We start from the raw sequence: 26,552 nt of genomic DNA, 5'->3' as shown, positions 1-26,552 counted from the left end.
TCTGTACTTTAAACCCATGTGATTTTCTAAATTCAGTGTCCTTTAGAACTCTTGTGTGTATTTAACTTTGAAACGAAGAAAGGGAAACTTGATGAGTTCTCCATGATGCTTGGCTTCATGGAGAGTGGTCAGAGTGAGGGTTAACTTTTACCAAGGCAACGTGGGAGCATGCTAAGAACAAAACGATCTGTAGACAGGTTCATGGGGTCAGATCTATCAGCCAGTGTTCATGCCTCTCTGAGAGGTCACAGTTATGCCTCTTGTACTGACCTGTGTTAGGGAAGGCCACAGCACGGACAGCACCTCTCTGAGTCACCAGGCAGGACTGGACTTGCATCTGTGTGTTCACATTTTGAAGCCAACTGGAGATACTGATTTTGAGATGGTCCTCCTTGATCCTTATGTCCAAATCCTAGCTCAGACTGTGGCCACTGACTCAAAATGGAGGGAAGTACCCAGATAATTAAATCTGTAGCTGAAAAATGCCTTTGAGTTGAACCAAAATGAATGTAGACAGCTCTGTTTGTGTTGATCGAATGGTGAGTACAGGTTTTGGTGTTTGAAAGCCTTATACTGTAGTGGTTAGCATGATCCCTGGAGACAGACTCCCTAGGTTCAAATCCACCATTACCCCTCTGGTAAATTAAAGATGGCCTCAAATTCTCTGATACTCTTCTCATGAGAGGTGAGGTCTATTCCTCTCCTTTCCTCTGAGGTGACTCTGTGACTATCATGACCAATAGAATATAATAAAAATGACCCAGGCCTGGTTTCTAGCCCTTGCCCTAGAAAATGGCAGTTTCCATTTCTTAGCCTCTTACAGCCTTGAGCCACCATGTAAAATCTGACCATAATGCTGAAAGCGCCACATGAAGACCCTAAACAGAGATAAGAGGGTCCAGCTGAGCCCAGTTCTATGGCTGTTCCCATTAATTTCTGACACGTGAATGAAACCATCTGGGCTCACAAACAAGGGCCCCACTGGCTGAACCAACGCAAATAACCCCAGTCAGTGTCATCTGGGGCAGAAGAACCACCCTGGGGATCTCAGCCATGTTCCTGACCCACAGAACCATAAGTTGTGATACCATGGTTAGAAAGTTCTATGCATTAACCAATACCCAGAACAGCACTTAGCAGTTGTGTTGGTTTCGTTATCTCTAAAATACGAGCAATAGTTATAGTACCTGCCTTCCTCACTTGTTCTGAGGATTGATGATTTCATAGCACGGAGCATGGCCATCAGACTAGTGCCCAACATACAGCAAGGGTTATGTGGATGTTGGCTCTTGTTATCTCTGAATATCAGCTCTGGATTCTGACAGAGAGAAGTTGGTGGGCCGGTGAGTCTCTGTATGGCCCTCACCTCTGCCGGCCAGTTCACCCTTTTGTACTTTGGCCTCTCCCAGGACAGTGGCTCTTTATGGAATTTTTATGTTGGAAAGGCCTGTGCATGGAGGAACCAGACATGCCAGCTGGAGTTCCTTGTTCCACTGAAAGAATAGCTCCTGCCCTCTCCCAAGCCAGATATTCCCATCCTTTAGGTCAGTGAAGGCCAAGTTGGTTCCCAGCCCTGCTCCCATTTCCCCATCCTAGGAAGGGATGTGCTGCTCATCTCATTCTGTCCAAATCACTCCTTACACCTCGTCGACCTTCACACTGGGTATAGTTCCATCACCTCCCATGACCACTCACCTTCTCTCTACCAGCACAGACTCCAACACAAGCACTTGGGAAATGAGCTAGCTCCAAGATTCCCAAACAAGGTGCTGGGAGTCCTGGTCCTACAAACTACCCTACAACAGAAGAACTCCACAGGCACGGAAGTTGGGAAAACACTGGACACTCTATTTCCCAACCCTCCTTGGATAATCACAAGTATATCTGCAAATTAAAAACCTAGAAAGTACTGCCATTTAGGAGTCTGTTTGGCTTTGCTTTGCTGAATTTCCCAAACACATCTGGACCGTGAAATGCTTTTCTTATAAAGCAAGCTGCTTAGGAAAAGCAACGGCTGAGCTGAGTCCTGGGGAGGGCAAGGGGGAAGCAGGTGAAGGGGCAGAGGAGGAAGCAAGAGGGTGGGAGGCTTGACTTGGTAGGAAGGTAAGTCAGGGAGGCTAAGTTTGGACCATAGGGCTGTGGGAATCTCCTAAAGCCTTTAAGCAAAAGCATGGAAGACCAGTTTTGCATATTCAAAGCTCACCACCTCTCCTTTGATAAATGTCACTAACCCACACTACCTTTTTTTTAATCTTTTGGTTTTTTTACTGGAAACTTATGAAAAGGAAAACATGGTCCATTAATACCAAATATCTATGTGTACATTACAAAAGTTTCCTAAGATGGCTCTTGTTACACTCAGTACTCACTGATATTTTCTATCATTTTTTCATACTTGGAAAATCACGTATAACAATCTGTTCCAATAACCTGGGCAGGCTAAGGTGGGGCCTGAACTTCGTAACCTCTGAATGCAAGTGTGGGAAGACCCCCTTATCTGCTCCTCAAGATTCTGGGAATAAAAGACAAAGAGAGGGAGCAGGGGTTGTGGCTCAGTGGTAGAACACTTGCCTAGCATGTGTGAGGTACTGGGTTCGCTTCTCAGCACCCAAGTAAATAAATGAACAAAATAAAGACCCTTCAATGTCTAAAAAAAAAAAAAAAAAGACAAAGAGAGGAAGCTATTCTTTGTTTTTATGCTAAGAAGTCAAGCACTCAATTAACAATGTGCAGGAATTCCCTTATCTCTTGGCCCAAGCAGGAGGAGATTCTTACATTTAGTTCTCTAGGACAATATTTGGCATGTTGTGGATGCTTGGCGGGGACATCAGAGACACTGACGGACTGCCTTTCATTGGGCCAGACAGATAGCTCTTCGCCCTTTGCCAGGTGAGGAAGCCCAGCAGGCTGATCAACGTCATGTCAGTACTGCGCATGCCCCCAGCAGGCAGCAGAGGCGCAGAGACCTGCGCGGTTCCTGTGCAGGTTGGTTCAGGACTGAGCGGCTGCAGCACCACAAGGAACCTCTGGACTCCTGTGGCACAACACTGTGTGGGGAGGCTGAGGCCACGAGGACAGCCACCCACCATGCTCCCAGTCTTCTCCCTTTCTTCCTCCGAGGGTCCTACTGTCTTTCTGTCTCTTCCAAAGCTGCCATCTGTGCTGGTTTCCAAGGTCTTCTTCCCAAAGGACAGTCTACATAGCGAGGCTCGGTCTCCCTAACCATCTCCTGGCTGGCTGACCAGGAGGGCTCAGACCCTAAGCTCCCACAGGCACAGGGACCGAGACAGAGACCATCAAGCAGGGGCATCACAAGGATGACTGATGAACCTCTCACGATTTTCTATAAGGCTTCCAGAGTCTGTCAGGGACCACTGCCTAATGAAGGTGCATTTCACCAAACCTCCCTTCCTCCCACCATCCCCCTTCCACTTCCTGCCTGAAGGTCTGAAGGCACAATTAATAGTCAAACAATTAATGAGTTGGTCATTAATTGTGTTTGGAGTTTCAAGCAGCCAAAGTATTCCAGAAAGATGTAGTCCATCATCTCCCTTCCTTCCATCTACTCACCCAGACAGTATAGACAGGCAACTCCAGTTGCTGGTCTGAAAAATCTAGGACCTCCCGGCTATGCTGGTCACCGTTATCAAATGCCACGATGGTAACTTCTAGAAGAAAAAGGCCCAGTCCATGGAGCAAGAAGAAAGCGCCTGGTTCCCAAAGGGGAGCTGCCTACCTCCAAGGTGGTGTACATAGGATTAGCCATGTTTTTATGCTAAGAAGTCAAGCACTCATGTAACAACGTGCAAGAATATAAACAATGTTTATATTCTTAGAACCTTTGTCTTCTTTGGTCCATTTGTTCCCCAGGCTCCCTGTGGAATGCTGGTGGGTCCTGGGTCAAGGCCAGGGCACCTGCTGGGGTATTGGAACATAGCTGCCAGCAAAGTGCTAAGAGACCTTCCTTGCTAGTAGTGGGAACACTGCTGGCTTTCCTTTCCTTCCTCCTGCTCATCTGCATACTAAATTTGTCTCCCAAAATAAAATCACATATTATTTTGTAATAAGAAGTAAAAATCATGCCATGGCACACACCTGAAATCCCAGCAGCTGGGGAGGCTGAGGTAGGAGGATTGCGAGTTCAAAGCCAGCCTCAGCCACTTAGCGAGACCCTAAGCAAATTAGTGAGACACTGTGTCTAAATAAACTATAAAAAAGGGATGGGGATGTAGCTCAGAGGTTAAGTGCCCCTGGGTTCAAACCCTGGTACCAAAAAACAAAACAAGGAATAATCCCAATTTTTGTGGTTCCGAAGGAAGCATCACTCATTTCCCACACAGTGTTCCTGTTGACAGAGTGAATTTGCTTGATTGTTTCCAAAGGGGAAATGCTGTTAGAGAGACCACAGCCTGGGTTTTGGTGACCCAGAGTCTTGATTTAAAGTCTTTCTCCTTCTCTTATGCTGGGAGGACCTTACTCACAGTAGCCTCTGTGAGCCAGAGCGGCCTCATGGGCAGAGGACTGCTGATGCCTTCCTCGGGGACCTTGAGGGGCCCTGGCACTGAGCTGCCATGTGGGTCTGCTCCAGGATCTCTCCCTGCTTTCCTTCCTCTTTCCTGCTCTGCCCCTGAGAGCTCCAAGTGTCTCCAAAGGGCAAGCAGCACACCTCACAGAATGGCTAGGGGGGCCTCAGGGTCCCTCCAGTCCCGCCTCTTGGAATCCCTTCCCACAGCTTGCCTGGGCAGTGGTCCTGGGGCCTTGGCAGGGCACAGTCCACTGCTCCCTGGAAGCCAGTGGTCATTCCCATGACAGGACAGGTCTTGCCACGATGAGAAAGTCACTTGCTTTTTATCTGGCAGAGCTTTGGCTCCCTAGAAAGCCGACCTGTTATTCTTAATTCTGACCTCTCAACACTCAGGGAAGAGCCAGCAAGATGGCCTGCCTGCTCCACCCTGCTGTCCTTCAGCTCCTACGCCACACTGGTACCAGGGAGTGTCATCGCACGATGGAGAGCTGGGTCTGGGCGTGGCAGAGACTTCCTAAGTGACACAAAGCAAGCTGGCAGCTGAATCACACTGCTGAAAGCTGGCAAAATGTGCAGTGGGCGTGCCGCTCCCCCACCCCATGCACTCTGCCCGCCCTTCGGATCTGTCCTCTCTGCCCCCGTGGAAGCACTGGTGCCTCTCCCCCTCTCTCCAGGCTCACCTGGGGTCCTGGGTTTTTATTCCTATATGGAAGAGGCAGCTGAGCAAGTAGTTAAACCGTTTTATGCTAATTCCACGACATCGTGAATGGAGGAACACAGAACTTAACTTCTCGAGTCATTACAAAAGACAGCCATCAGGCAATAAAACAGTTCTTCTGATTTTTATCCTTTAAGAAATCCTCCAGGCCTGAGCTCAACAATATCCAATTAGACCATTATATGATTTCCATACTGGGGAAAACAGCAGTTCTTTGGGGGTAACCCTGCTCTCCAGGCTCTCAGTGGAAAAGACCAAAATGCACACTGCAGACATTAAGTACCGGGAGATATGAGTTTAACCAGGATGTAACTCGATTATGTGAGTGATTTGCAGGGAGCTGGTGGAATCTTCCTGTTTGGCAGGGGCATGGTCAGATTGAAGGTGCAGTGCTTCTAAATGTTGCTTGCTCCAGCCTCTCTCTGAGCACAGCCACAGGGTGTCTTGTCTGTCTGGTGGATTATTAACAGAGGCTATTGGTCTCCATGGCAAAACCATTGAACGATTGAGCTGAACGTAATCTCATTTATGGGGGTGCAGGAAAAAAAAAAAGGACTTCAGGTCCGGGAGAATGTATAAATGCCCATCGTCATCGAGGGCCCGCTAGAGTTGGGACGTCAAAGCAGCTCCGTGGTTCACAGAGATCGAGTTCTCCTTCCCAAAGTACTGCTTGGATTGGGGACAATCACTGGGACACCCAGTCCAAAAGCCTTGAAGAGGCTGGTGGAGGGGGCAGCGACAAGACTTTATCTCTGAGCCTCAGTGTGCTTCCCCAGCATGTGTACTGGGAGCTGTGCCAAGTGCTTGGGGGGCAGCCTCATTCCCCTGGCTCTGTTTGGCTTTCTGGCTAATGTCCTGCTGTTCTTCCCTGGAGGAAAAGTGATAGAGGACAACAACAATCTTTCTGCGGAGATCTGGTATTTTGGAGGAATACTGGGAAGCGGGGTCTTGGTAAGTAGGGAAACTTTAAAATCCCCCTTAAGGAGACCCCTGCTCCTATCCTTTTTCAGTTGGGTACTTAGGAACAGGAAGCTATGTGGCAGCTAGCGGAAGCCCATGCACCGCAGGACAAAAAGATGGTGCTTTAATGTACACTCCTCGTCTTATGGGCTGACGAGGACATGTCCCTTTACTAAGTGATTTGTCCCCGGGATTGGGCTGGCAATTCTGTGGGACATTTGAGTTCCATGGATCAAACTGAGGGCCACGTAAATTCTTTATTCTAACTAAATGATGTTGAAAAGAATTAAGTCACAAATAGTGCTTTCTAACAAGTGGATTGAGTTCAAACCACCAAGGGACACAGATGTCTGCAGGGATGGCTTTACCCTTTGTTTCCAGTAAATTGGGCTGGGGTGGCTCACTTTTTATGATAGTCGAGGGTAAGTGTCTTAAGCTTGTCCTAGTCCTGCTTCTGAATCAAAACTCGGAGTGCCAGAGTGGGTGTGCCACCTCGGAGAAACTGAGATCATTCAGGGCACCTGGGACCCCAGCAACACACCACCTGCCCCACAGCCACTCTGTCCCTTCTTGGCACCCACCCCCCGGAGCCTCCAGGTCCCACATTGCAGATGGGGCTCCGTTCCTCAGGTAGGCAGGGTGCTCCCTTGAACCCCGGATGCCTCTGAGCTGCTTGTCTTGCTACAGATGATCTTCCCTGCGCTGGTGTTCCTGGGCCTCAAGAACAATGACTGCTGCGGCTGCTGCGGCAACGCGGGCTGCGGGAAGCGCTTCGCAGTGAGTTTCCAGAACTGCTCCCGGGGAGCAGCTCCCTGTGGTAGGCAGTGCCCAGCCATGACTCTGAGGGCAGCTGGTGCAGGGCTAGAGCTGTGATTCCTCCCACTGGCCGCACACTGAGAGGCATGGACACTGTTCTGGGTTCCCCACCCAGCAGGGAAATTAGAGCCAGGACAGTGCCGCCATGTACCAAGGCAGGCTGGGAGGCTGAGGGTGTAGCTCTCCCTCTGTCACTGAAACCTCAGGCAATGCACTTCCCTTCTCTGGCCCTGCTGACTTCATGCGTAAAGGGGATGTGGGACAGGGTAAAAGATGGCAAGGTAACTTCCCCTCCTCACGAGCCCCCTGCGTTCCCCATCTTTGCCACAGCTGGGCTTACCCCGCCCCACTTCCACCCAGATCCTGCCTCAGGACTTCTGCTTGTTCTCTTGTTTCCTGTGACCATCCATCTTTTAGTAAGTGAGCTAGAGAGATCAGAGATGCACATTCCAGGGAGGAAGAGAAAGAAGGCAGGTCTGTGGGGTCCGGCCCCTCCCTGCAGCTGGCCAAGGCCCCGTACTGCCCTGACCCCCTTTGCTTATCTGTAAAATGGGGAAGCTGGACTAGATCAGAATTCCTCAAGCCTGGGGTCAGATGTGCTCCAAACCCCAGAGGATGTTACTTACTCCCTTTGCACGTCTCCTTCATCCTTTCGGTTCTATAAAGGAAAAGAAAATCTCATTTTGATGGAAATAAATCTTTGCTCTTCTTAACCCTTCACAATCTGCCCTTTGAGCAAAGGAAGAAGGAGCCTCAGGCTCCAAGTAGCAGCATTGAGCTAAAATCTATTGATGCTGTGTTTGTGCTTGCTAGTGATTTGGCTGTTCTTTTGTGACAGTGGCATAAGTGAATAATATAGAAGTTGGTTTAAAGAAAAATATTAAGCCTTCAGGTACATGAATGTGGGAAACACACATCAGGTGGGGCTGGAGCTGCCTGGCACAGTGAATGAGGCCAGAGCTGTGCCTGGAAGATGGGGTGGGGGCTCGGGGTTCTATCTAAGAGGCTCCGGGCACCCCAATAGTGAACTGTTCATACTCTACCTTCTTAAAGGTGTATCTGTCTGTCCTGAAACAGTCATTTTAACATTTCTTTCTCATCATGATTTGCTTGTCCGTTTAATAAATAGTATTTATTGAGCACCCAGGAAGGGCTGAGGCTGGGGCAATGTGTACAGAGTTTTCAACATAAGGTCACAGTTCATTTAAAGAGAATGTTTCCACCTGCTCTGTGTTGTAAGTCCCAAATAAGCACAGATAATTGTTACTTTATCAATTTAAATCATTGCTTATAAAGAAGGTAAAAATAGCCACAAATTCTTTGATATAATTATGTGATATAGCTGGGCTTGGTGGCACATTCCCTTAATCCTAGCAATTTAGGAAATTTAGGAGACTAAAGCAGGAGGATGGCAAGTTCTTAGGCCAGCCTTGGCAACCTAGACCTTGTCTCAAACTAAAAAAATAAAAAGGCTGGGGATGTAGCTCAGTGGTAAAGCAACTGAGTTCAATCCCCAGCATCACACACACACACACACACACACATAAATTATATAATAAATGTCATATATAATAAAGATATTTATGTGTAATTATAAAGGAAAGGAAGCAACATATAACTCACTTTCCCCTTGAAATATAATGCCATTACACCTTGTGAACTTTCGGAGAATAAGTTAGAGATGCAAAATAGAAAAAAAATAGTAATTAACAAATTTGAATGAAGAGAAAGAATAATCATGACTTAGAAATCTGACATTTCATTCCTGGGCAGAAGGCTAAAGACTCATCAGTATAAAACAAAGGTATAACCACACAAGAGGTGAAATGGTGTTCAAATATTACATGAAACTTGGGTGTTTTAATTAGATTTATGTAACGTCCAAGAGGAAGGCAGAAAAGTTTGTTTTTACAAGCACAGCTGAGTTGATAGGGTCTGAATTATTTGGTCTGGCCAATAAACACTCTCTGTTGGGGCTCCCTAGCCCTCCCGGGTGCTCCCCCTTAGTCAAGTTGAGGATGCCACCCCCCAGGGACCAGGCAACGCCCCAAAGGACCAGCTGTGCCAGACATAAAGCAAGCCCCACACTGTCACCCGGGACCCAGCTCCCCACTTGCTTGAGAGCCGGCACAGGGGCCTCTTGATTTTTTGTTTGTATTTTAATTAACTACCAACTTAAAAAAAAAATAGAGAGATAGATGGCTTACCTTTGTTTTCAAAAAAGAAAAAATTAACAAGGCAAGCTAGCTCCACGCTAAGGCCCAACAATGACCAGGCCAGAGGGCTGTGCTCCATAGGCCCATCCTGGCTGCTGCATTAGGGTCCCTGCCCCAGTCCTGGGCCACAGCTCAGGCCTCTGTTTTGGAGTTCACATGCTCCAGAGCACCAAGCAAAGACATTTGCAGATATTTTGTCAGAAAAAAAAGGCACAGCCTAATCAGGACTATAATGCCAAAGGTGAGAAAGTGCTCAGGATGTTCCCCTTCAAGTGCTTAGCAGACCCTGTCTTCTGTGGAGCTTTGTTTAAGAAGCTCTGCCAGGTGCTTGCCTTGCAAGCACAAGACCCTGGGTTCAATCCCTAGCACCTCCCTCCCCCAAAAAATAAGCCTGCCAGGTCTTTCTGGAAGTTTCCACAGATGTCAACAGTACCATTTTCTTCCTTAGGTAGTAAAATCAGGAGTAGGAGTTGGGAGATAGGAGAAGCAGGATGTGGTGGCTGTGGAGATGAAGTTGGACCCTGGGCTGGAGAATCTCCACATTACCTAATTCTTCATGTTGAATCTGAGAAAAGGACCCAGGGGTTCTGTGAGGAGAAAGGCACTGACCCCAGGGGTCTGCATACATTTAACAGAACATACTAAAGGAGGATCAGGAAAAGTGAGAGATGGTGACTTTCCAAGAGGGCTTGAAAGTCCTGCCCTGGGTCTGTGTTCAGGACACAGTCTCCTCCTCCCAGGACAGGGTCCTGGTGGCTCCTGGCTGGTCAGTGCCTCCTGCCCTCTACTCCTTTAAAAATTTTGCTCTCTCAAGGCCCAAAAGGACAGCTAGTTAATTTTATCAACCTGTTCGTGTTGAAGTATGTGCTTTAATCAGGACCTTTGGGAGACCTCGGCCTTGACTCAAAGGAGTGCCTTTAATAGTGGGATGGGAAGTAGATTACAATGCAGATACGTGGAAGCAGGTGGCATTTCAGCATCCTTAAACCATAACAGGCAGATAAGGCCCCTCTGGGCCCTCCCAGGCAGGGTGGGGTAGTTAACCCATTCTGTAGGAAGGTCTGGGTGCGTCTGGAAGCAGTGTGTGGCCATCCTCAGCACTTCTTCCCCAGCTCAGCTCACCCTCGCCCCCTAGGGACACCTCTTGGGAGAGCACTTCTGGGGACTCCCAGAAGCCTTTACTTGGAAAGATAGCCAGTGGGAGGGGGATTTAGGAAAGGCAATGCTTTTGAAGGATAGATTCTGTAGAAGAAGAAATTATAGAATTATTTTTCCTTCTTCATCTCCTATGTTTTGAACTCTTCTGCTGCAAAAATAGATAATGTCAATTGCTGCCTCTCATAAACTTGTTGAAAGGACTGTGGTCGGGGAATCCATCACCAGCATTAGTATAAAGGTTGGGGAGCACCAACTAAGTGCCTGGGGTGTCAAGGACACACAGGTCATCCATGAGTGCTTGTTGGGTGAGTGAAGCTATGAATGCCCAGAAGTTTCAAGGGATTTCCACACTTTATCAGATTCAACCTTGCAATGACCCTGGGAATTAGGCAATAAATTCCCTGTTCCATAAATGAGAGAACTGAAATTCATGATAGTTAAGTTCCTGACTGCCACCCCCACCCCTTTCCACGCCTCACTGAGGCAGAAAGTATAGGACATTGATTTTTTTTTTACTTTTAATTTTTTTATTTTTCTTTCTTTCTTTCTTTCTTTCTTTTTTTTCTTTTCTTTTTTTTTTTTTTTTTTTTTTTTTAGTTGTAGATGGGCACACTACCTTTATTTTATTTATTTATTTTTATATGGTTCTGAGGATTGAACCCAGTGCCTCGGACGTGCTAGGCAAGTGCTCTACTACTGAGCCACAGCCCCAGGTCAGGATATTGCAGGTGGTCTCTGTACAGCTCTTAGCACACTTTTCAAGGAGGCATGCCCATGTTCACCAGAGATGTTTCCCCACAACTTGTCATAGCCCAAGTCTCCATACCACCCACATTTCTTTCCTTTCCCGCCCTCACTGTCCCCTCCATTTGTTTTGGCCAATGTAAGCATAGAGATGGACAAAGACCCAGTATTAGCAGGGACAGAGCTGGGATCTGATGCTGAGCCTGGCAGACTGGGAGGTCCTGGGCTGGCAAGGGTGAATGGGAAGGAATCTGAATGAGGGTACTTCTGCTCTTCCATTTCAACGGAGGCATTTGCAGCATGAACTGGACACCTGTTTCTTTCACAGTGTGAGCAGAACATGTGTACTGAGCAACCATTGGAGAACCAGAGTGCTTGCCTTTATTTTTCTCCCAGAGTTTTGCTCTCTGTATTTATAGAGAAGTGAGAGTTGTGAGGATTGGACTATAAAAATAGAAGGATAATCATGACATGAATTGAGTGCTTGCTAATGTCATGGGAAATTATCCAAACCTTAGGAATAGGCCAAGGAGATTTCTGTGTTCTATCAGTAAAGTCCTGGGCCCCACCTAGGAGCCCCGCCCCACCCTACCCCAGTGGTATCTAAAGGTGTGCCCTTGATTTCTCCTGTCTATGGGTCAGGTCCCCTTGCACATCATGACCTCTGTGAGGCAGTACATATTATTGAGCTTTATTTTGCAGAAGAGGAAGTGGAAAAAGAAAGATTAGCTTCCCAAGTTCATGAGGGAGGAACCAGCTCCATCAACCTGTCACCCATGCTGGTGACGAGGATGCAAATGTTCATCTTCACTTTTTGTCCAACTAGGAAGAGCTATCCTGTAAAACTGTAGAGAAAGCTCCCATTTCTGACTCCAAATTCAGCAACCCCAGAGGTCTCTCCTTCTAGAGATATCCCAGGTCTTTTGTCTACTTTAAGGAGTATCAATTTTAGAGTGTCAGTCCTAACATATTCCATTTGATTGAAATAACTCTTTAGTTTTTTTGCATGAAACCCATGATAAATTGAAGTTATTCCATGCTACTGTTAAGACTGACCATATCTATGAGTGGTGAATTTGGCAATTTCTTCAGATTTTCCAATGTAAAATAACCTAAAGAAACAAGATGTATAGTGTACCTTCCTTTGCATGGATCATCCATTTTGGAAAAATTATGAAAACTCAGTATGGGATGTTTATTTTGCTAATTTAAGGTGAGATTTCAAATTTGAATTTGAAAATGGAACATATCACTTGTAGCATTATGAAACAGAAAACTATTGATATATCTTCTAAGAAATAAAACATTAATCCAACTGAGAGTCACCACATTCTCTCTCCATGGCATATTCCCCCTCTTGAGAACTCAGTGCAATATATCCATGCATTTTTAAATTCTGTACTACTAAAAATAAACTTCTCAAATGTTCTAGATTATCCACATGTAGCTACTGAGACCATGAATGTGGCTGGTCTCCATTGAGATATTCTGTTTGAGTGGAATACACACCAAGATTTCAAAGAAATGCTACAAAAAGAAGCATGTAAACTATCTTGGTGATTTTTATTTTGTTTGCATGTTGAAATGATGATATATTAGAGATACAGAGTTAAAGAAAATACAGCATCAAGCTTAATTTCTCCTATTTCCTTTTAATTTAATGATGGTTGCTAGAAATGTTAAATTACCCAGGTGGTCAACACTGTTTGCACTGGATGGTGCTGATCTGGAGGTGCTTATGATAAAGGGAAAATCATCTCCTCGTGGATACTTTATGTTAATCTGACCTTCCGTCTAGTTGGACTTGCTCAGCTTTTGCATCGCCCAGTGCCTACCTGCTGACATGTTTTGTAAGCATTTTCTAAAATCCTTGGGGTAGCCAGTTCAGCCCAAGTCAGAGTTGTCATCTCACTGCCAGCTACAGAGGCGGAACTGGGCTGTTCCATCTCTGGGAACCTTCTAGATCCATCCACCCTTTCCTTGTTCACGATGGTAAAGCTGAGGGGGCTGAAACAGGCCTCCCCAGAGACCTCACTGTCTTTCTGAGAGCACAGTGTCCTCTCTCATGGCAGCAGTTTAGACCGGCCTATGGCCCTCATCCTCATGGCGTCTGGTCTCTGCAAGAGTTGGAACCCAACATGAGGAAGTCGAGTTAGCACAAGGCTGTATTTTTTTTTTTAATATGTTGTTTTATTTCTGTGAGAACACCAGTGTCATTCACAGGGAAACTTGCAAATAACAGAATATCCAGAGCTAGTGGCTCTGTATGTGTGTATGCGTGTGTATGTGGTGTGTGTGTTGTGCATGCATGCAGTGTATGTGTGTGGTGTTTGGTGTGTTGTGTGTGGTGTCTGTGTGGTCTGTATTAGGTGTGTGTGTCATATGTGATATGTAACATGGTGTGAGTGGTATGTGTGTGTGTATGGTGTGTGTGTGGTATGGTGTGTTGTGTTGTGTGTGTATGTGGTGTGGAATGTGTGGTGTGGTATGTGTGTGTATGGTGGTGTGTGTGTGTGTGTGTGGTGTGTATCGTGTATGTGTGTGTATGTGATGTGTATGTGATATGTGCGTGTGTGTGTGTGTGTGTGTGTGTGTGAAGGGGCAGAGGGTTGAGGGCCCTGGGCTGGGAGGAGATTTGTGTTCTTAATCAGACTTGGTGCCTCCTAGATGTGACTCAAGAAACCACAGATCAGGGGTGTGGTCTTGGGAAGCCAGGGCCATGTGCTGATCTCATATCTGCCTCTTTGCCATTGTCTTAGTTTCTGGGGTCTCAGTTTCTCACTGGAGAATGTAGATGAGTACACCCACTCACAGGTGTATAAAAGGACTGCCTGAGGTCACGCACACCAGGCCGCTATGGGACAGAGCTGCTCTTATTAGCTGGACCGTCGGATGGTTGCACTGGATGGCTTTTTAGGTCAACTCTCTTATTAAAATATAATGTTAAGTGTATTTAACCATCTACTTAGTAGAGATGCTGGCTTTTGAATACTGTCAGCCAGTTTCAAGAAGTGAGGGACCCTTCCTTCATGGAACCTGTTTTTCTGTGAGACCACCCATCTGTCATGAAGACAACCCAGCCTGCCACATGTCAGCACTGTTTTTAGACCTCTGAACCCTTGCTCTGAGCCTAAGATCACTTGCTGGGATATTCTGGCTCTCCCTGCAGTCACGGCAGCTGTGATCTAACTGAAGAGCAATTCGGGTTGGAGCAGGAGGTGGATCAGAGACAGAAACCCAGCTAGATGAGCTCTCACTAGGAACCACATTTCTCAAAGTGTGTTCTCGCAGGGACTCACAGAGAAGCTTCCAGGACTCAGACAAGACCAGAGAACTCTGCAAATTACCACAAGTACCATCGTGGAAGGCAAAACTGAGTATAAAACCATCCCTTATTTTCCCATAAAGAGACTTCCCACAGAGAAGTTTTCAAAAGCTGTTTACCAACATTCATATATAAACTTTCAGCAACAGAAATGTATTTTAAGTCACATGCTTATAAAATATAAAACAATTTTAATATGCCACTCTTGAACTCTGATGTTTTAAAAATAACTCTCAGTTATTTTTAAGTGCTTTCACGTTTCTCCGACATCAACTTTTGCTAATACTGAAGATACTCTTGGGACCATCAAGAATTTCCAACATCACTTCTTCCTTTCATTTAAGTTTGGACACCGTTTTTCCATCCGTGTCTGAAGCTGCCCTTTGAAGTTTTGTCATAAATGTCAATTCCCAAAAGTCAAAGGTGGGGTGCTGGCATTCCTCTTTCAGAGGAATAATAATTTCTGTTAATAATCCCCACAATTTTAAACACTAAGCATGCTCATTTTAGAATGTCTTTTAAAAGGTTTAAAACTATAGTCCTGAACTAGGAATTGCAAGGTCACCCTCCCTAGAATATTGAGCAAATATATGTTAAGAAAAAAGTTTAAACAATGTTGCCATCTAACATTGATGGAGTTTCTGACTCCTGTCTTCTCCATGAAGTTTTTGTTCCAAAATGAAGTATCAGAGGCAGATGGAATAAGGGCTCAAGCTACTCCTTCCTTTAGCAGGATCACACAGAGCTGGGGACTTTCCTTAATCCCAGAGCAAGAACATACCTTCCCTTGGAGGTCACACACGTTAGCAATAAATGCCCTCAAAGTCCAACAGGAGTGAAACCAATTTAACTGCACATCATCCAGAAAGTTCCCCAAATTATTCCTTTTGGAAAGAGATTGCCTGTTCTAACACGAATGGACCAAAATTTTCATTTACTAAATTTTCATTCTATCCTAGATGGAGCTCACGGCTGGTTTTGGTGGTGAAAGTGTATTTAACATATCCCAGGCATAAAAACTGAGGGGGGAATCTTGTTAAATGAATCACATGAAGCCTTAGTCATTGAAAAGGTCTACTGAGCCGTTCTCCAGGGCTGTTGATAAGCTCTCAGGGAGAATACCCTGCCCAGGGTGGTGAAGTGTGAGCATCCATCTCCATAGGACTCACTGTCATGGCTCCAAGGGCCTCATGTGTGTCCATTAATGTCCCCTAGGCCTGTGTTCTGACCCAAGTTTGCATGATCCAGAGTACACTGGGCAGAATGGGTCAGCGCTATGAGAGCCACACGAGGCTTCATAAGGCAGGCAAGGCCAGAGCTCGGGCTTGCCAAATTGCATCCAAAATGCATGCATAAGCCAGGCACGGTGGCACATGCCTGTAATCCCAGCAGCAGGGGAAGCTGAGGCAGGAGGATTGTGAGTTCAAAACCAGACTGAGCAAAGGTGAGGCACTAAGTAATCCAGCGAAACCCTGTCTCTAAATAAAATACAAAATAGAGCTGGGGATGTGGCTTAGTGGTCAAGTGCCCTGAATTCAGTCCCTGGTACCCCCCTTCAAATGCATTCATATGGAACCAACAGTAGCTAAAGTATGAGTTCTATTACTATGAAATTCCAATTGCCCAGGCACAGTTGCTCTTCATCCCTACATGCCCTAGCCCCCCAAACATATACTATAACACCAATATTAATAATAAAAGGATGGGGGAAGGGATGGGGCTGGCATTTAACTCAGATTCCTACAACTAATGTTCACAGTAGAGCTTTATGTTTGGCTCTAACATGCCTATTTTACAGATGAGGAAGCAGGACTCTGATACCTTCATAGCCTTCACACAGCAGAAAGTATCAAGGCTAAGATTTGAGCCTCACTCTCCTGATGGTTCAAACCCTTGTGTTTTGTTTCTGAAGCTATAGAAGTGATCATTTTCTTTCTTCATTTCCAAAATCATGCATGTTTTCCATATTGCTGCTAACTACCATGTAGAATGGACATTGCAAACACTCTTAATGTCTCCAGGCCTGGGTTTTTCATCTTTAAGTGAGAGTTAGCTTGAATGGGCTCCAGGATTGCTTGGGCTGCTCGATTACTGAAATATTATTTGGATTTTATCACTTAAAACAGAAAAGACGCTAATGCAATCTAGACTAATTAATCTCTGACATATAAAACTATTTGGAAGAACATAGAAGCTGTAGTTTTCCTGGGTCACCAAGCTCAACAGGTGGGGTGGGTTTGCTGAGCGTCATCTCTGTACCCACGAGAGCTTGACTGTGTCTCTTCTTCTCTTCCAGATGTTCACCTCGACCATATTTGCTGTGATTGGATTCTTGGGTGCTGGCTACTCGTTTGTCATCTCAGCCATCTCGATCAACAAGGGTCCTAACTGTCTCATGTCCAATAACACGTGGGGCTACCCCTTCCACAACGGGTAAGGCTCACCTGGCAATGCCCACAGGTCAATTCAAGGGCTGGGGCAGGTGGACCACCAACAGGGAGAGGCGGCTCACCAAACCACATCGTCCTTGTTACCCAGATGTCAGGCAACGACACTGTGGGGTAGGGAGAGGCTGCACCAAGTCTCCCCTCTGACAAACACAGGGAGAGATAACTGAAAGAGGACACCTCAGTTGGCCCGAGGGGAGGAGATTTATGGTATCACTACTTGCTCCCAGATGTGAACTAGCATTACCACAAGGCAATCAATAATATCAATACCCAGTAGCGATTTCCGTTGCAGACCTTACCATAGAAAACAAGAAGGATTTCTCACCAACTGGGCTCAGAGGCTTTCACCACACCCAGACTGCCTATAATTGAACAATCTGGTTAACATGTGACATGTGCCACTATGGCCACAGGAAGGCTCTTTGCAGGGTGGGAGCCAGGCAGATGGTGCCTGGCTACAGCCCTCTGCCACCTACAGCACCTCATTTCATCCTGGCCTCCTGTTCCCTCTCTTCAGAGACCTGGATGCACAGCACGTTCCTTTTTGGTTTGATGATATGGCTGGTTCAAGGTCTTCCCTGTGACTCATGAGGAGTTTCTTATCACAGGAATTAATCCTCTATTGCTTGCTGGTGTTTAGTATCAAAATCGAGTCACTCACAATGTGTCATTTGATCCTCATCCAATGAGATTTGTAGCCTTCTCTCAGAGGAAGGTAGCTGAGGCCTGGTGACCAGCTCGAGGGAACATGGCTTCTAAATGACTGCAGCTCGACTTCTGATTTTCTCACCCGGAGTCACCTGGCTTTTTTCTAAAACACAACTCATGCCGATCATGCTTTCTGCTCTTTGCTGAGATTCCCTCTGGCAACGTTCCTGTGCTCTGGCTTCACTTTTCCTGGCCAAACTAGACTCGTGTCCCCATCAGATCCCCAGCACAGGGGCATCACAGCCATGGTGACAGCTGCTGAGCAAACCACTGTGAGCAGAAAGGACAGACTCCAGACAGCTGTCACCCCTCCCACCACCAAACGGCAGCGCAGTATGATGCAGGGTGACCGCTCCTCCTGTTCTCTTTCCTCTTCCTCTCCCTCTCCTCCTCCTCCTCCTCCTCCTCCCCCTTCTTCCTTTTCCTTCCCCCCTCCTTCTTCTTCTATTTTTTCTTCCCCTCTTCCTCCTCCTCCTCCTTTTCTTCCCAAGGATAATTGCCAAGCGTGGGTGCATTATCTCAATCTTCCTGTCAAACCTGAGAATTCTTACCCCGGAGGAAAAAATGAAGTTCAAAGAGGCTAATCCCCCCAGGGCCCCTCAGCTAGGAACCAGGAGAAGAAATGTTTTAGCTGCACAGCATCAGTACCTGACTTAGTGCCGAAGCCCATCAGAACATGGAGTGAGGAAGGACAGATGAGGCGCAGTCCCAGGAGCACATGGTTAGTTGCAGGGGCAACAGGAAACAGAACTTGTCAATGTGGAAAGTAGTGGAACCCTGAGGAGGGGACATGGCTGGTTTGGGAGGATGAGCCTGAGTTTGCCTTCCCCACAGGGAGGGGAGGCAGGCGTGGGCCTCGGGGCTCAGGGGATCAGATGTCAGGATGCTGTGACCTGAAGCTCAGGGAAATGTTGGGGGAGGAACAGAAGGGGCACCATTGACTGTGGCAGGCTGGACACTTGACTGAGGCTGGCGCAACTTGGGGACGTCAGAGGAGAGCAGAGAACGTCAAGAAGGATGTGAGGCGGCCACTTGGGAGTTTGGAATAATGACATTGGTGACGTTGATGTGGAGAATGAATGGAAGAGCCCTGTCACTGGGGAGGGGGAGAGAGGCGGGGGCCGAAGTGATGATCCAGGTGAGGTTCTGAGCTTCTCCGAGGCTACAGAATTGGGGCAAATTTCAGAGACTGTCAGAGATGGGCTTGCCCAGCATTAGGTGTGAGGAAGGGGAAAGGTTATCTAGGCAAATGCTGAGATTTCCAACTTGGGCATGAAATGCAGGGCTCTTTAATGCCATAGAATTTAGCACTGTTTTCCTCAGAAATGCGTGTTGGTGAAAATATTAAAGAAGCAGAGTTAATTAACTTTATCCATCATGAGAACCATATTAAGAAGCATTCTACACCAGGTACAGTCAACCCTAGCAACTCGGGAGGCTGAGGCAGGAGGATCGCAAGTTCAAAGCTAGCTTCAGCAACTTAGTGAGGCCCTAAGCAACTCAGTGAGACCCCCCTGCCTACCTCCAAATAAAAAACAAAAAGGGCTGGATGAAGCTCAATGGTAGAGCATCCTTGGGTTCAACCCCCTGCAAAAAGAAAAAGAAAAATTTAAAAGAAGCATCCTGGAAGGAAAAAAGAAACCTGGGGTATTTTGAGGCAAGCTATTCATTTCCTCTGGAGTCGAGCCTCCTCCTATCCAAAGGCTTCTGTACTGAGACAGTTGCCACCCCACCCCTGATCCAGAGCTGCTGGAAGGGCAGCACTTTGCCCAGCATGTTGGGTCAGCCAAGGTCGGGAAGCCAAGGAAGTTCAGTGGTGGGAGAGGGGAGCAGCCAGTGAGCAGGGCACCTCCCGTTCCCTGGGCAAGAGCTGACCCCTGAGAAGCCACGAGCAGCTGAGTGGCTGGGACACTGACACCCAGAACTGAAAATAATTAAACCCTCCACCTGGACTCCCAGCCAGGACCATCTGCATTTGCTCTTTAAGATGACTTATTAGCAAGAAGCCCCATAAACTGTTCAAGAAGACATTCCTGAGGTTGAAAGTCTCCTGGGTAGGGTGCGATTGCATTGCAAGCACACGCAGTGTTCACGCCGCAGAAAGAGCATCACAGATGTTAGCAACCTGTTTTGCCCCAAGCCAACTTAAAAGCCAGGCACAACTCTTCCATGCACCAGCAGTGGGATCTTGGGCCCTGCAAACTCAGACTCCTCAGTGGTGAGATAGAGGTGGCAGCAACATCTGCTTCACAGCTTCAGGTGGAAATAAAACAGCAAAAAATGAAGAACATCGTGGAATGTCAAAAATGCAGTGGGCATTGTGCATTTTTGACATTCCACGATGTTCTTCATTTTTATGAATTTTTGGAACGGAATTCATTCATGTGCATTAGAACTTTCTAAAGTGTTACGCTTTTCTAATGATTTTGTGACTCGGTGTCAATCCTTTCAGCCAGACCCAGGAAGGTTCAAAGAGACTCATCTCTACGATGACACAGTAAACCTTGGTTGGCATATTATTACAGATAGCATAAAGAAAATTTCATAAAGAAATCATATTTCAAATGTTCTAAAGGGATATAATTACTTGAGTACAATTTGTATAAGGGCACTGGCTTTGAAATTAGACCTCAGATCAAATCCAGCTACTTCCAGTTACAAGTTTCAACTTCTTAATTTGCAAAATGGATATACATCCATTCACTCAGGAAATATTTATGAGGGCTGCTCTTTGCCAGGCACTTTTCCAGAAGCCCATCTTTGTAGTGTTAGGAAGGATGATATAAAGCAAATGGCCCAGTGCTCAGTCCCTGGTCAAGACCCAGTGAACGAGGGCTGCTGTGTATTGAACATTCACTGTGCTGGACCTGGGGACACAGTTGGGGGGACATGGTCTCTGCCCTTGTGGGTTTCTAGTCCTAGAGCAAAGAGACTTGTGTAAACCATAGCTTTCTGCTCCCAAGTTGGTGGGATTATTGTGGTTCAGGTGGGAATGCCCCTCGTGATAACCAGGTGCTTGAAAATACCAGTTAAGCTGGGCATGATGGCGCACCCCTGTAATCCCTGAAAGGATTGACATTGAGTCATAGGAGACTGAGGCAGGAGGATTGAAAATTCAAAGCCAGCTTCAGCAATTTAGTGAGACCCTAAGCAACTTTGAAGACCCTGTCTCTAAACAAACAAACAAATAGGCCTGGGATGTGGCTCAATGGTTAAGTGCCCCTGATTCAATCCCTGGTACCAAAAGCAAAAAACAAAACAAAGCAAAAAAGAAAACCACCAGTTAAGTGGATTGACACTGCCTCAGCTCTCCCTGCCTCACAGAAAGTAGAAACATGTCAACTACCAGGTCCACGAAGAACCCAGGACCCCTCCCACCCTGGGCTTGGGAGCACACTGTGCGTGCCTGTAGCCTTCTTTGATCAGGGTCTCCTACACCCTCAGATTTGAGAGTTGTGAGTGGAGAAGGGCCTGAAGATGGCTACCAGTGGCCATTTGGGAGCAGCTGGAGTGCAACTGGATTCTCCAGGCATCCAGATTATTCCTAGTTTCCTCATTCCCAGAGTATTTTATCAATCTCATCACCAGGCGGCGCTGTCGCCCCATCTCTGGACAAATTGCCTCTAAGTCTGTTTTCTTTATATAAATCAGCGTGCATGAAAATTACCCTATCTTTACCAACTTTCATAATCATCAAACTCAAAATTGTAAAGATAGCAAGGATTGCGTGTAAGAACAAGTGAAACAGAAAGATGGATGTTTGATGTAAAACAGCAAATTTCCAAAATGCAGGCTCTTTTCATTAGACTGTGTGGATCAAGTGAGAACATGACAGTACAGGTATTCAGCAAGCACTTACTCTGTGCATGTCCTGAGCACGCTACTCATATTAGCTTATGTAATACAGTAACACTAAGACGTGGTAGACTAAGTGGCTCCCGTTTTACAGGTAAGGATGAGGCCCCACGGCAGGTAACAACCTAGACCAGGCCACTTAGGAAAACTGAGCCAAGGGTATAAACAGCTTTGCTTCTGAATCAAGAGTGAAGCACTCGTTCATTCATTTCTTCACCTTTGTTCAACCCCAGGACATCTCCCATCATTTGTAAGAGTTTCTAAAATCATAATGTATTAAATAAATGTGTACTGGTGCACCTGAGAATTTCTAGGACACAGAGGTCATCATGAAGATCTAGATAGCTGGGCACAGTGGCACCTGTAATCCCAGCCACTCCAGAGACTGAGGCCAGGGGAGGACAGCAAGGTCAAGTCCATCCTTGGAAGCTTAGGGAGAACCTGTCCAAAATACAAAATAAAAAGCTCTTGAGAATGAGCTCAGTGTGAGAGAGCCTCTGGGTACAACCCCCAAAACCAATAACAAGAACAATAACAATAAAGATCTGGAGCAATAAGATGAGTGCTAACTTGGTAGCTAAAGAGTTTCTCACAGAGGTCCAGAGGGTGGAGGAAATAGAAAGGAGAGGGGCGGATCTGTGGCTCTAGGAATGTGAGACAGAATCTTAATAATCCAAAAGCATCTGCCTACTTTGCTCTTTCTTGTCTTCTGGGGAGCAGAGCAGATTCACCTCTCCTCTGCAAGACACAAGGCCCTGCGTATGACAATGAACTGGCCCCCACCCCCCACTCTACACACACACACACACACACACACACACACAGTATAGATGTGAATATGAGAAATTGCAGTATATGTATATACAGCAGTTTCTCTTAATTCAAAGTTTATGCAAATTATATGTATTAAGATAGTAGATTACTTCTAACTTTTAAAGATAATTAATTAAGCATTTTTTCACATGGAATTCCTAAGTGTTGAGTCAAATTCACAATTTGGTCAAAAATCAGACTCTTCCCTTTAGTTGATATGACATTTGTATTTTACATGGTTTTAGATCTCCGCTGAGTTTAACAGATAATTTGTCAAAAGTCAAAATGTCTCGAATGATGGTACTGCTAAAAAGGCTGTCATTTGTGCAATTCTAACTCTGACGTGTTTTTGTTTTTCTGCCTTGTCACAAATATTGCTCTGCTGCTTAGTAGCTGTGTGACCTGGGATAAGCCACTTAAACTCTCTGTGCCTCAGTTTCCTTATTTGTGGTCTGGAAGGAAAGAATCATAGGTTTCTGTGAGGAATAAATGAGAGAATATGTGCAAAACATTTAGAACATGATCTGGCACATAGGATGTACTCAAAGTGTTAGTTTGGGGTTGTTTCATTAATTTATTTGTGTATTTTTCTCATGGAACTTGTTTTGGATGGAAAGGTTTTGTCTTGTCTTGTTTTTGTGGTGCTGGGCTGGAACCTATGGCCTGGTACATGCTAGGTAAGTGCTCTGCCACCAAGCCACACCCCCCAGCTCCAGACGGGAAGTACTGCACAAGAAAAATCTTTATGTAGACCTCCCAGTCTAGGGGATGACTCCGTATTTAACAAATGTCTCCTTCCACCTTCCCCACCCCGTCACCTGCAGGGATTATCTCAGTGACCAAGCCCTGTGGAGCAAGTGCCTGCAGCCTGACAATGTGGTCTCCTGGAATCTGACCCTCTTCTCCATCCTGCTGGTGATCGGAGGAATCCAGATGATTCTCTGTGCTATCCAGGCGATCAACGGCCTCCTGGGGACACTCTGTGGAGACTGTCAGTGCTGCGGTGGGGTAAGTCCCAGTCTCTAGCACCACTTCCCTGCTTGCAGGGGACCCAGCCAGACACCAGCACCATCAGGATGAGGGATGGTCAGTGTGGGGTCCACAGGGAAGTCCAGGCTCCACTGCCAGCTGTGGGACGCAGGGGTGGTAGGGACTCTGAGTTGACATGCCCAGATGCACAGTGGCCACAGCTTTCAGCCTTGTCTCCAGTTGGCCTAGAGACCAAGGACCCCATCCACATGTAAACTTCACAGAGACGTTCACGTGAGGGCCCACAGGGGACGAGTCCTTGTCCTGTGGGCACAGTGTCAGCTGTGGTCCTTCATGGTCTGGCCCAAGACTTCTTTAGGTCCTCAGGTGCATAGTACCCACTAGGGCACGACCTGTCTTCTGGTATAGAAAAGAGAAGCCATTCCCATAGAAAAAGGAAAAAAAAAGTGGAAATCTGTCAAGATTTAGTCTCTAAACATCCTCATAAAATTTCAACCACAAAATATAAAAATAAGCTTGTGGACATTAAGATAGTCTGATTGTTTGAACTAGTGACCAAATCAGATCAGGCAATTATTCACTCACACACACACATGCACAGATGTATTCAAAAGCACGCAGATCAATGCATGAGAAAAAAATATAGAACTCATGAACTCCCTCACTGGAGAATTATATAATATGCCAAGGCCTTAAATTATTCAAATCACTTTATTTACATTTTACTAAGCATCATATGCACATAGTTCAAAATTAAATATGCATATATACATACAGACAATTTACAGAAATATATAAATATACTCAGTGGGAAAGTGTTCCTCCCGGCACCTGTCTTCTGTCCACCAGTCACCACCAGTCTTTCCATCACATAAGCCTACATAATTTCTTATATTCTCCCCGTGTCTTTATTTATTTTTTAATTTCCACAACATAAACGTTTCTTTTCCCCAAAATTTTAATAATACTGAAAATGCTAATAAGATAGTGTCATTTGAACAAAGCAGGATACAAAAATTGTACATAGAATACCATTTCAAAAAATAAGAAAAGAAAACCACAATGATAGACAAAAAGAAAAATGCCTCGAGAAGAAATGTCATCAAAATGTTAAGTTCTAGCTCCTTCTGGGTTTGAAGATGGATTTTTGTTTCTTCCCCCTATCCTATGATATTCAAAAAATTTAAATTATCACATATTGCTCTTAGAATATAGAAAATATAGTCTCTGAAACCAAAAGTGAAATGCATAGTACCCCCCAGGGCACGACCTGTCTTCTGATGTGATTTGTATCACATCATGAATTTGTATCACAAATGAATTTCACTGACTATTGAATTTTTGTTCTATAAAATTTTAGTTCTATTTTGTTGTATTTAATTTTTTTAAATCTTCAAACATAATTGGGAATGGGGGAATTATTAGCTGGCAACCGTCACTAGTATTTTTATGACAGCAAGTAGGGATATGGAATACTTAAATATTATAATTTATCAAAAATGAATCAATGCTTGCAGAATTAGCTAACAGTCATAGTTTAGCCAGGCAGGAAATTTTCTTTGGAAGATTTATCCAAAATATGATTTCTCTTTGAGTGGATGGTAGGACTTTATAAATCTAAGGATTTCCTGTTGACTTAAAAACATATCCCCAGGTGCTGGTACATTGGCTCTCTTCAGTGAGGTTCAGGCACCATGTTCTGTTGACCACAACTACTGATTACCTGATAGGTGAAAGACAGGAAATGGCTGTCGATGCAGGGACACTGCAGAGTCCCCGGGAGAAAGCACACTGTCAGAATTGCCTTCTTTGCTTCCTTCCTTTTCTCACTCTTCCCCCATTCCCACCTTTCACTTTGAAAACTTCAAGTCTACATAAAAGTTGAAGGAACAGCCAGGCAGGGTAGTGGACATCTGTAATCCCAGCTACTTGTGAGGCTGAGGTAGGAGATCACAAGTTCAAGGCTGGCCTCAGCAATCTTGCAAGACCTTGTCTCATCACAAAAAGGGCTGAGGATGTGGCTCAGTGGTGGAGACCCCTCAGTCCCCAGCACAGGGCACGTCTGGGCACCCCACCTCTACCCTCTGTGTCTGGCATTTGCTTCCCCTCTACCTTTCTGACCTCTTGGAAAGTAATTTGCAGGCATTGCAAAACTTCAGCACTAAGCATTTCAGTGCACAAGGGCCACAGAGTTTAAAATTCCGAATGCTGAGGATTTCTGACCGCATCTCGCCAAGTGCCAGCATTCCCACCCCAGGGGAATAGCGTGTAAAGTTCTGCTCTGGCCCCATGCCACACTTACCAATGGAGAGGCCGAAGTAAGCCGACTGATTTCTCAGGGTCTCAGTTACCCCGGTTGCCTGTTGCCTAACTCAGGGAGGTGTGCCCATCCACCTCCATCCAGCAGGGCAGAAGGGACCTAGCCAGAGCTTCCCGAGTCTAGCCAAGTCCTCGACTGGCGATGGATGGGCACCGGCCTTGAAATGCAGGCTCTGAGACCTGATGGGATGCCAGCTGCATGGTCTTAGCCATATCAGTTGCCCTCTGTTTGTCTGTAAAACATGGACACTGACACCTAGCTCTTCAGGCTGCTCCATGCCTCCCAAGGGCTATGCAGAAGCCTCCGTCAGTGACAGGAAGGCAGCTGAGCTTCCAGGAAGGGAAAGCAGCTTTGGGGTTCCACCTCCTGGTTTCAAATCCCAGCACTCCCAGTAGCCCTGTGGTGTCCAACACAGTGCTTTTCTCAGCGTCTTCTACAAAATTATGCCTCATGAGGCAAAATAAAATGGATTTTCCATTCCTATAATCCAAACCCAGGTAAGTCACAGATTGAAGCTCTGAGACAAAGGAAAGTCCAGGAAACATTCACTAGGCCACCAAGAAGGACAGGAGTGACCCGTCGGGAGAGGGTGGAGGGAAGAGGAAGAGGGAGGGAAGAATTTTAAGAGGACATCATAACAGATTCACCTTTTCTGCCCTCTAGGGAGATGGACCAGTTTAGCAGGCCTGAGAGCACTGCCCACCCTGCAGCAGGTGGACGATCCTCCGTTAGCCTCCTCTTCCCTGCGTTGCTCATGTCCTTCTGCTTCCTCCACCAAAGCCTGGGGGTGGCGGGGCAGGGTGACCCCCTCCCCTTTCCAGCCAGCTCAGTTCAAGGTAGAAGTTTGTTATTTTCAAATTAAAAAAAAAATGGTTTGGTCACTTAACAAATTCTATTTATAAGTCTTGCAAATGAGCTCCTCTTAAATTTAAAAACAGGGATCAAAGCCAATTT

General features: G+C 46.0%; 1 protein-coding gene across 1 annotated transcript; it reads left to right on the top strand.

The window, feature by feature from the left end:
- The first annotated feature begins 6,020 nt into the window (after positions 1–6,020).
- On the top strand, positions 6,021–26,346 carry Tm4sf4 (transmembrane 4 L six family member 4). The gene is made up of 5 exons (XM_027933569.2): positions 6,021–6,194; positions 6,891–6,980; positions 16,759–16,895; positions 23,113–23,296; positions 26,262–26,346. The coding sequence occupies exons 1-5, from the start codon at positions 6,021–6,023 to the stop codon at positions 26,277–26,279; spliced, it is 603 nt and encodes a 200-aa protein (XP_027789370.2). The 3' UTR covers positions 26,280–26,346.
- The last annotated feature ends 206 nt before the right edge of the window (positions 26,347–26,552 follow it).

This window comes from Marmota flaviventris, chromosome 8 (assembly GCF_047511675.1).
Source record: "Marmota flaviventris isolate mMarFla1 chromosome 8, mMarFla1.hap1, whole genome shotgun sequence".
Lineage (NCBI taxonomy): Eukaryota > Metazoa > Chordata > Mammalia > Rodentia > Sciuridae > Marmota > Marmota flaviventris.
This window is presented reverse-complemented; position numbering and strand designations above follow the sequence as displayed.

What these genes read in the sequence shown, in the direction of transcription:
- Tm4sf4 (XM_027933569.2), top strand. Translation starts at nt 6,021, where the DNA reads ATGTGTACTGGGAGCTGTGCCAAGTGCTTGGGGGGCAGCCTCATTCCC. An exon ending in GCTGCGGGAAGCGCTTCGCA is followed by an intron (nt 6,981 to 16,758) that starts GTGAGTTTCCAG and finishes CTTCTCTTCCAG; the next exon opens with ATGTTCACCTCGACCATATT. An exon ending in GGCTACCCCTTCCACAACGG is followed by an intron (nt 16,896 to 23,112) that starts GTAAGGCTCACC and finishes CGTCACCTGCAG; the next exon opens with GGATTATCTCAGTGACCAAG.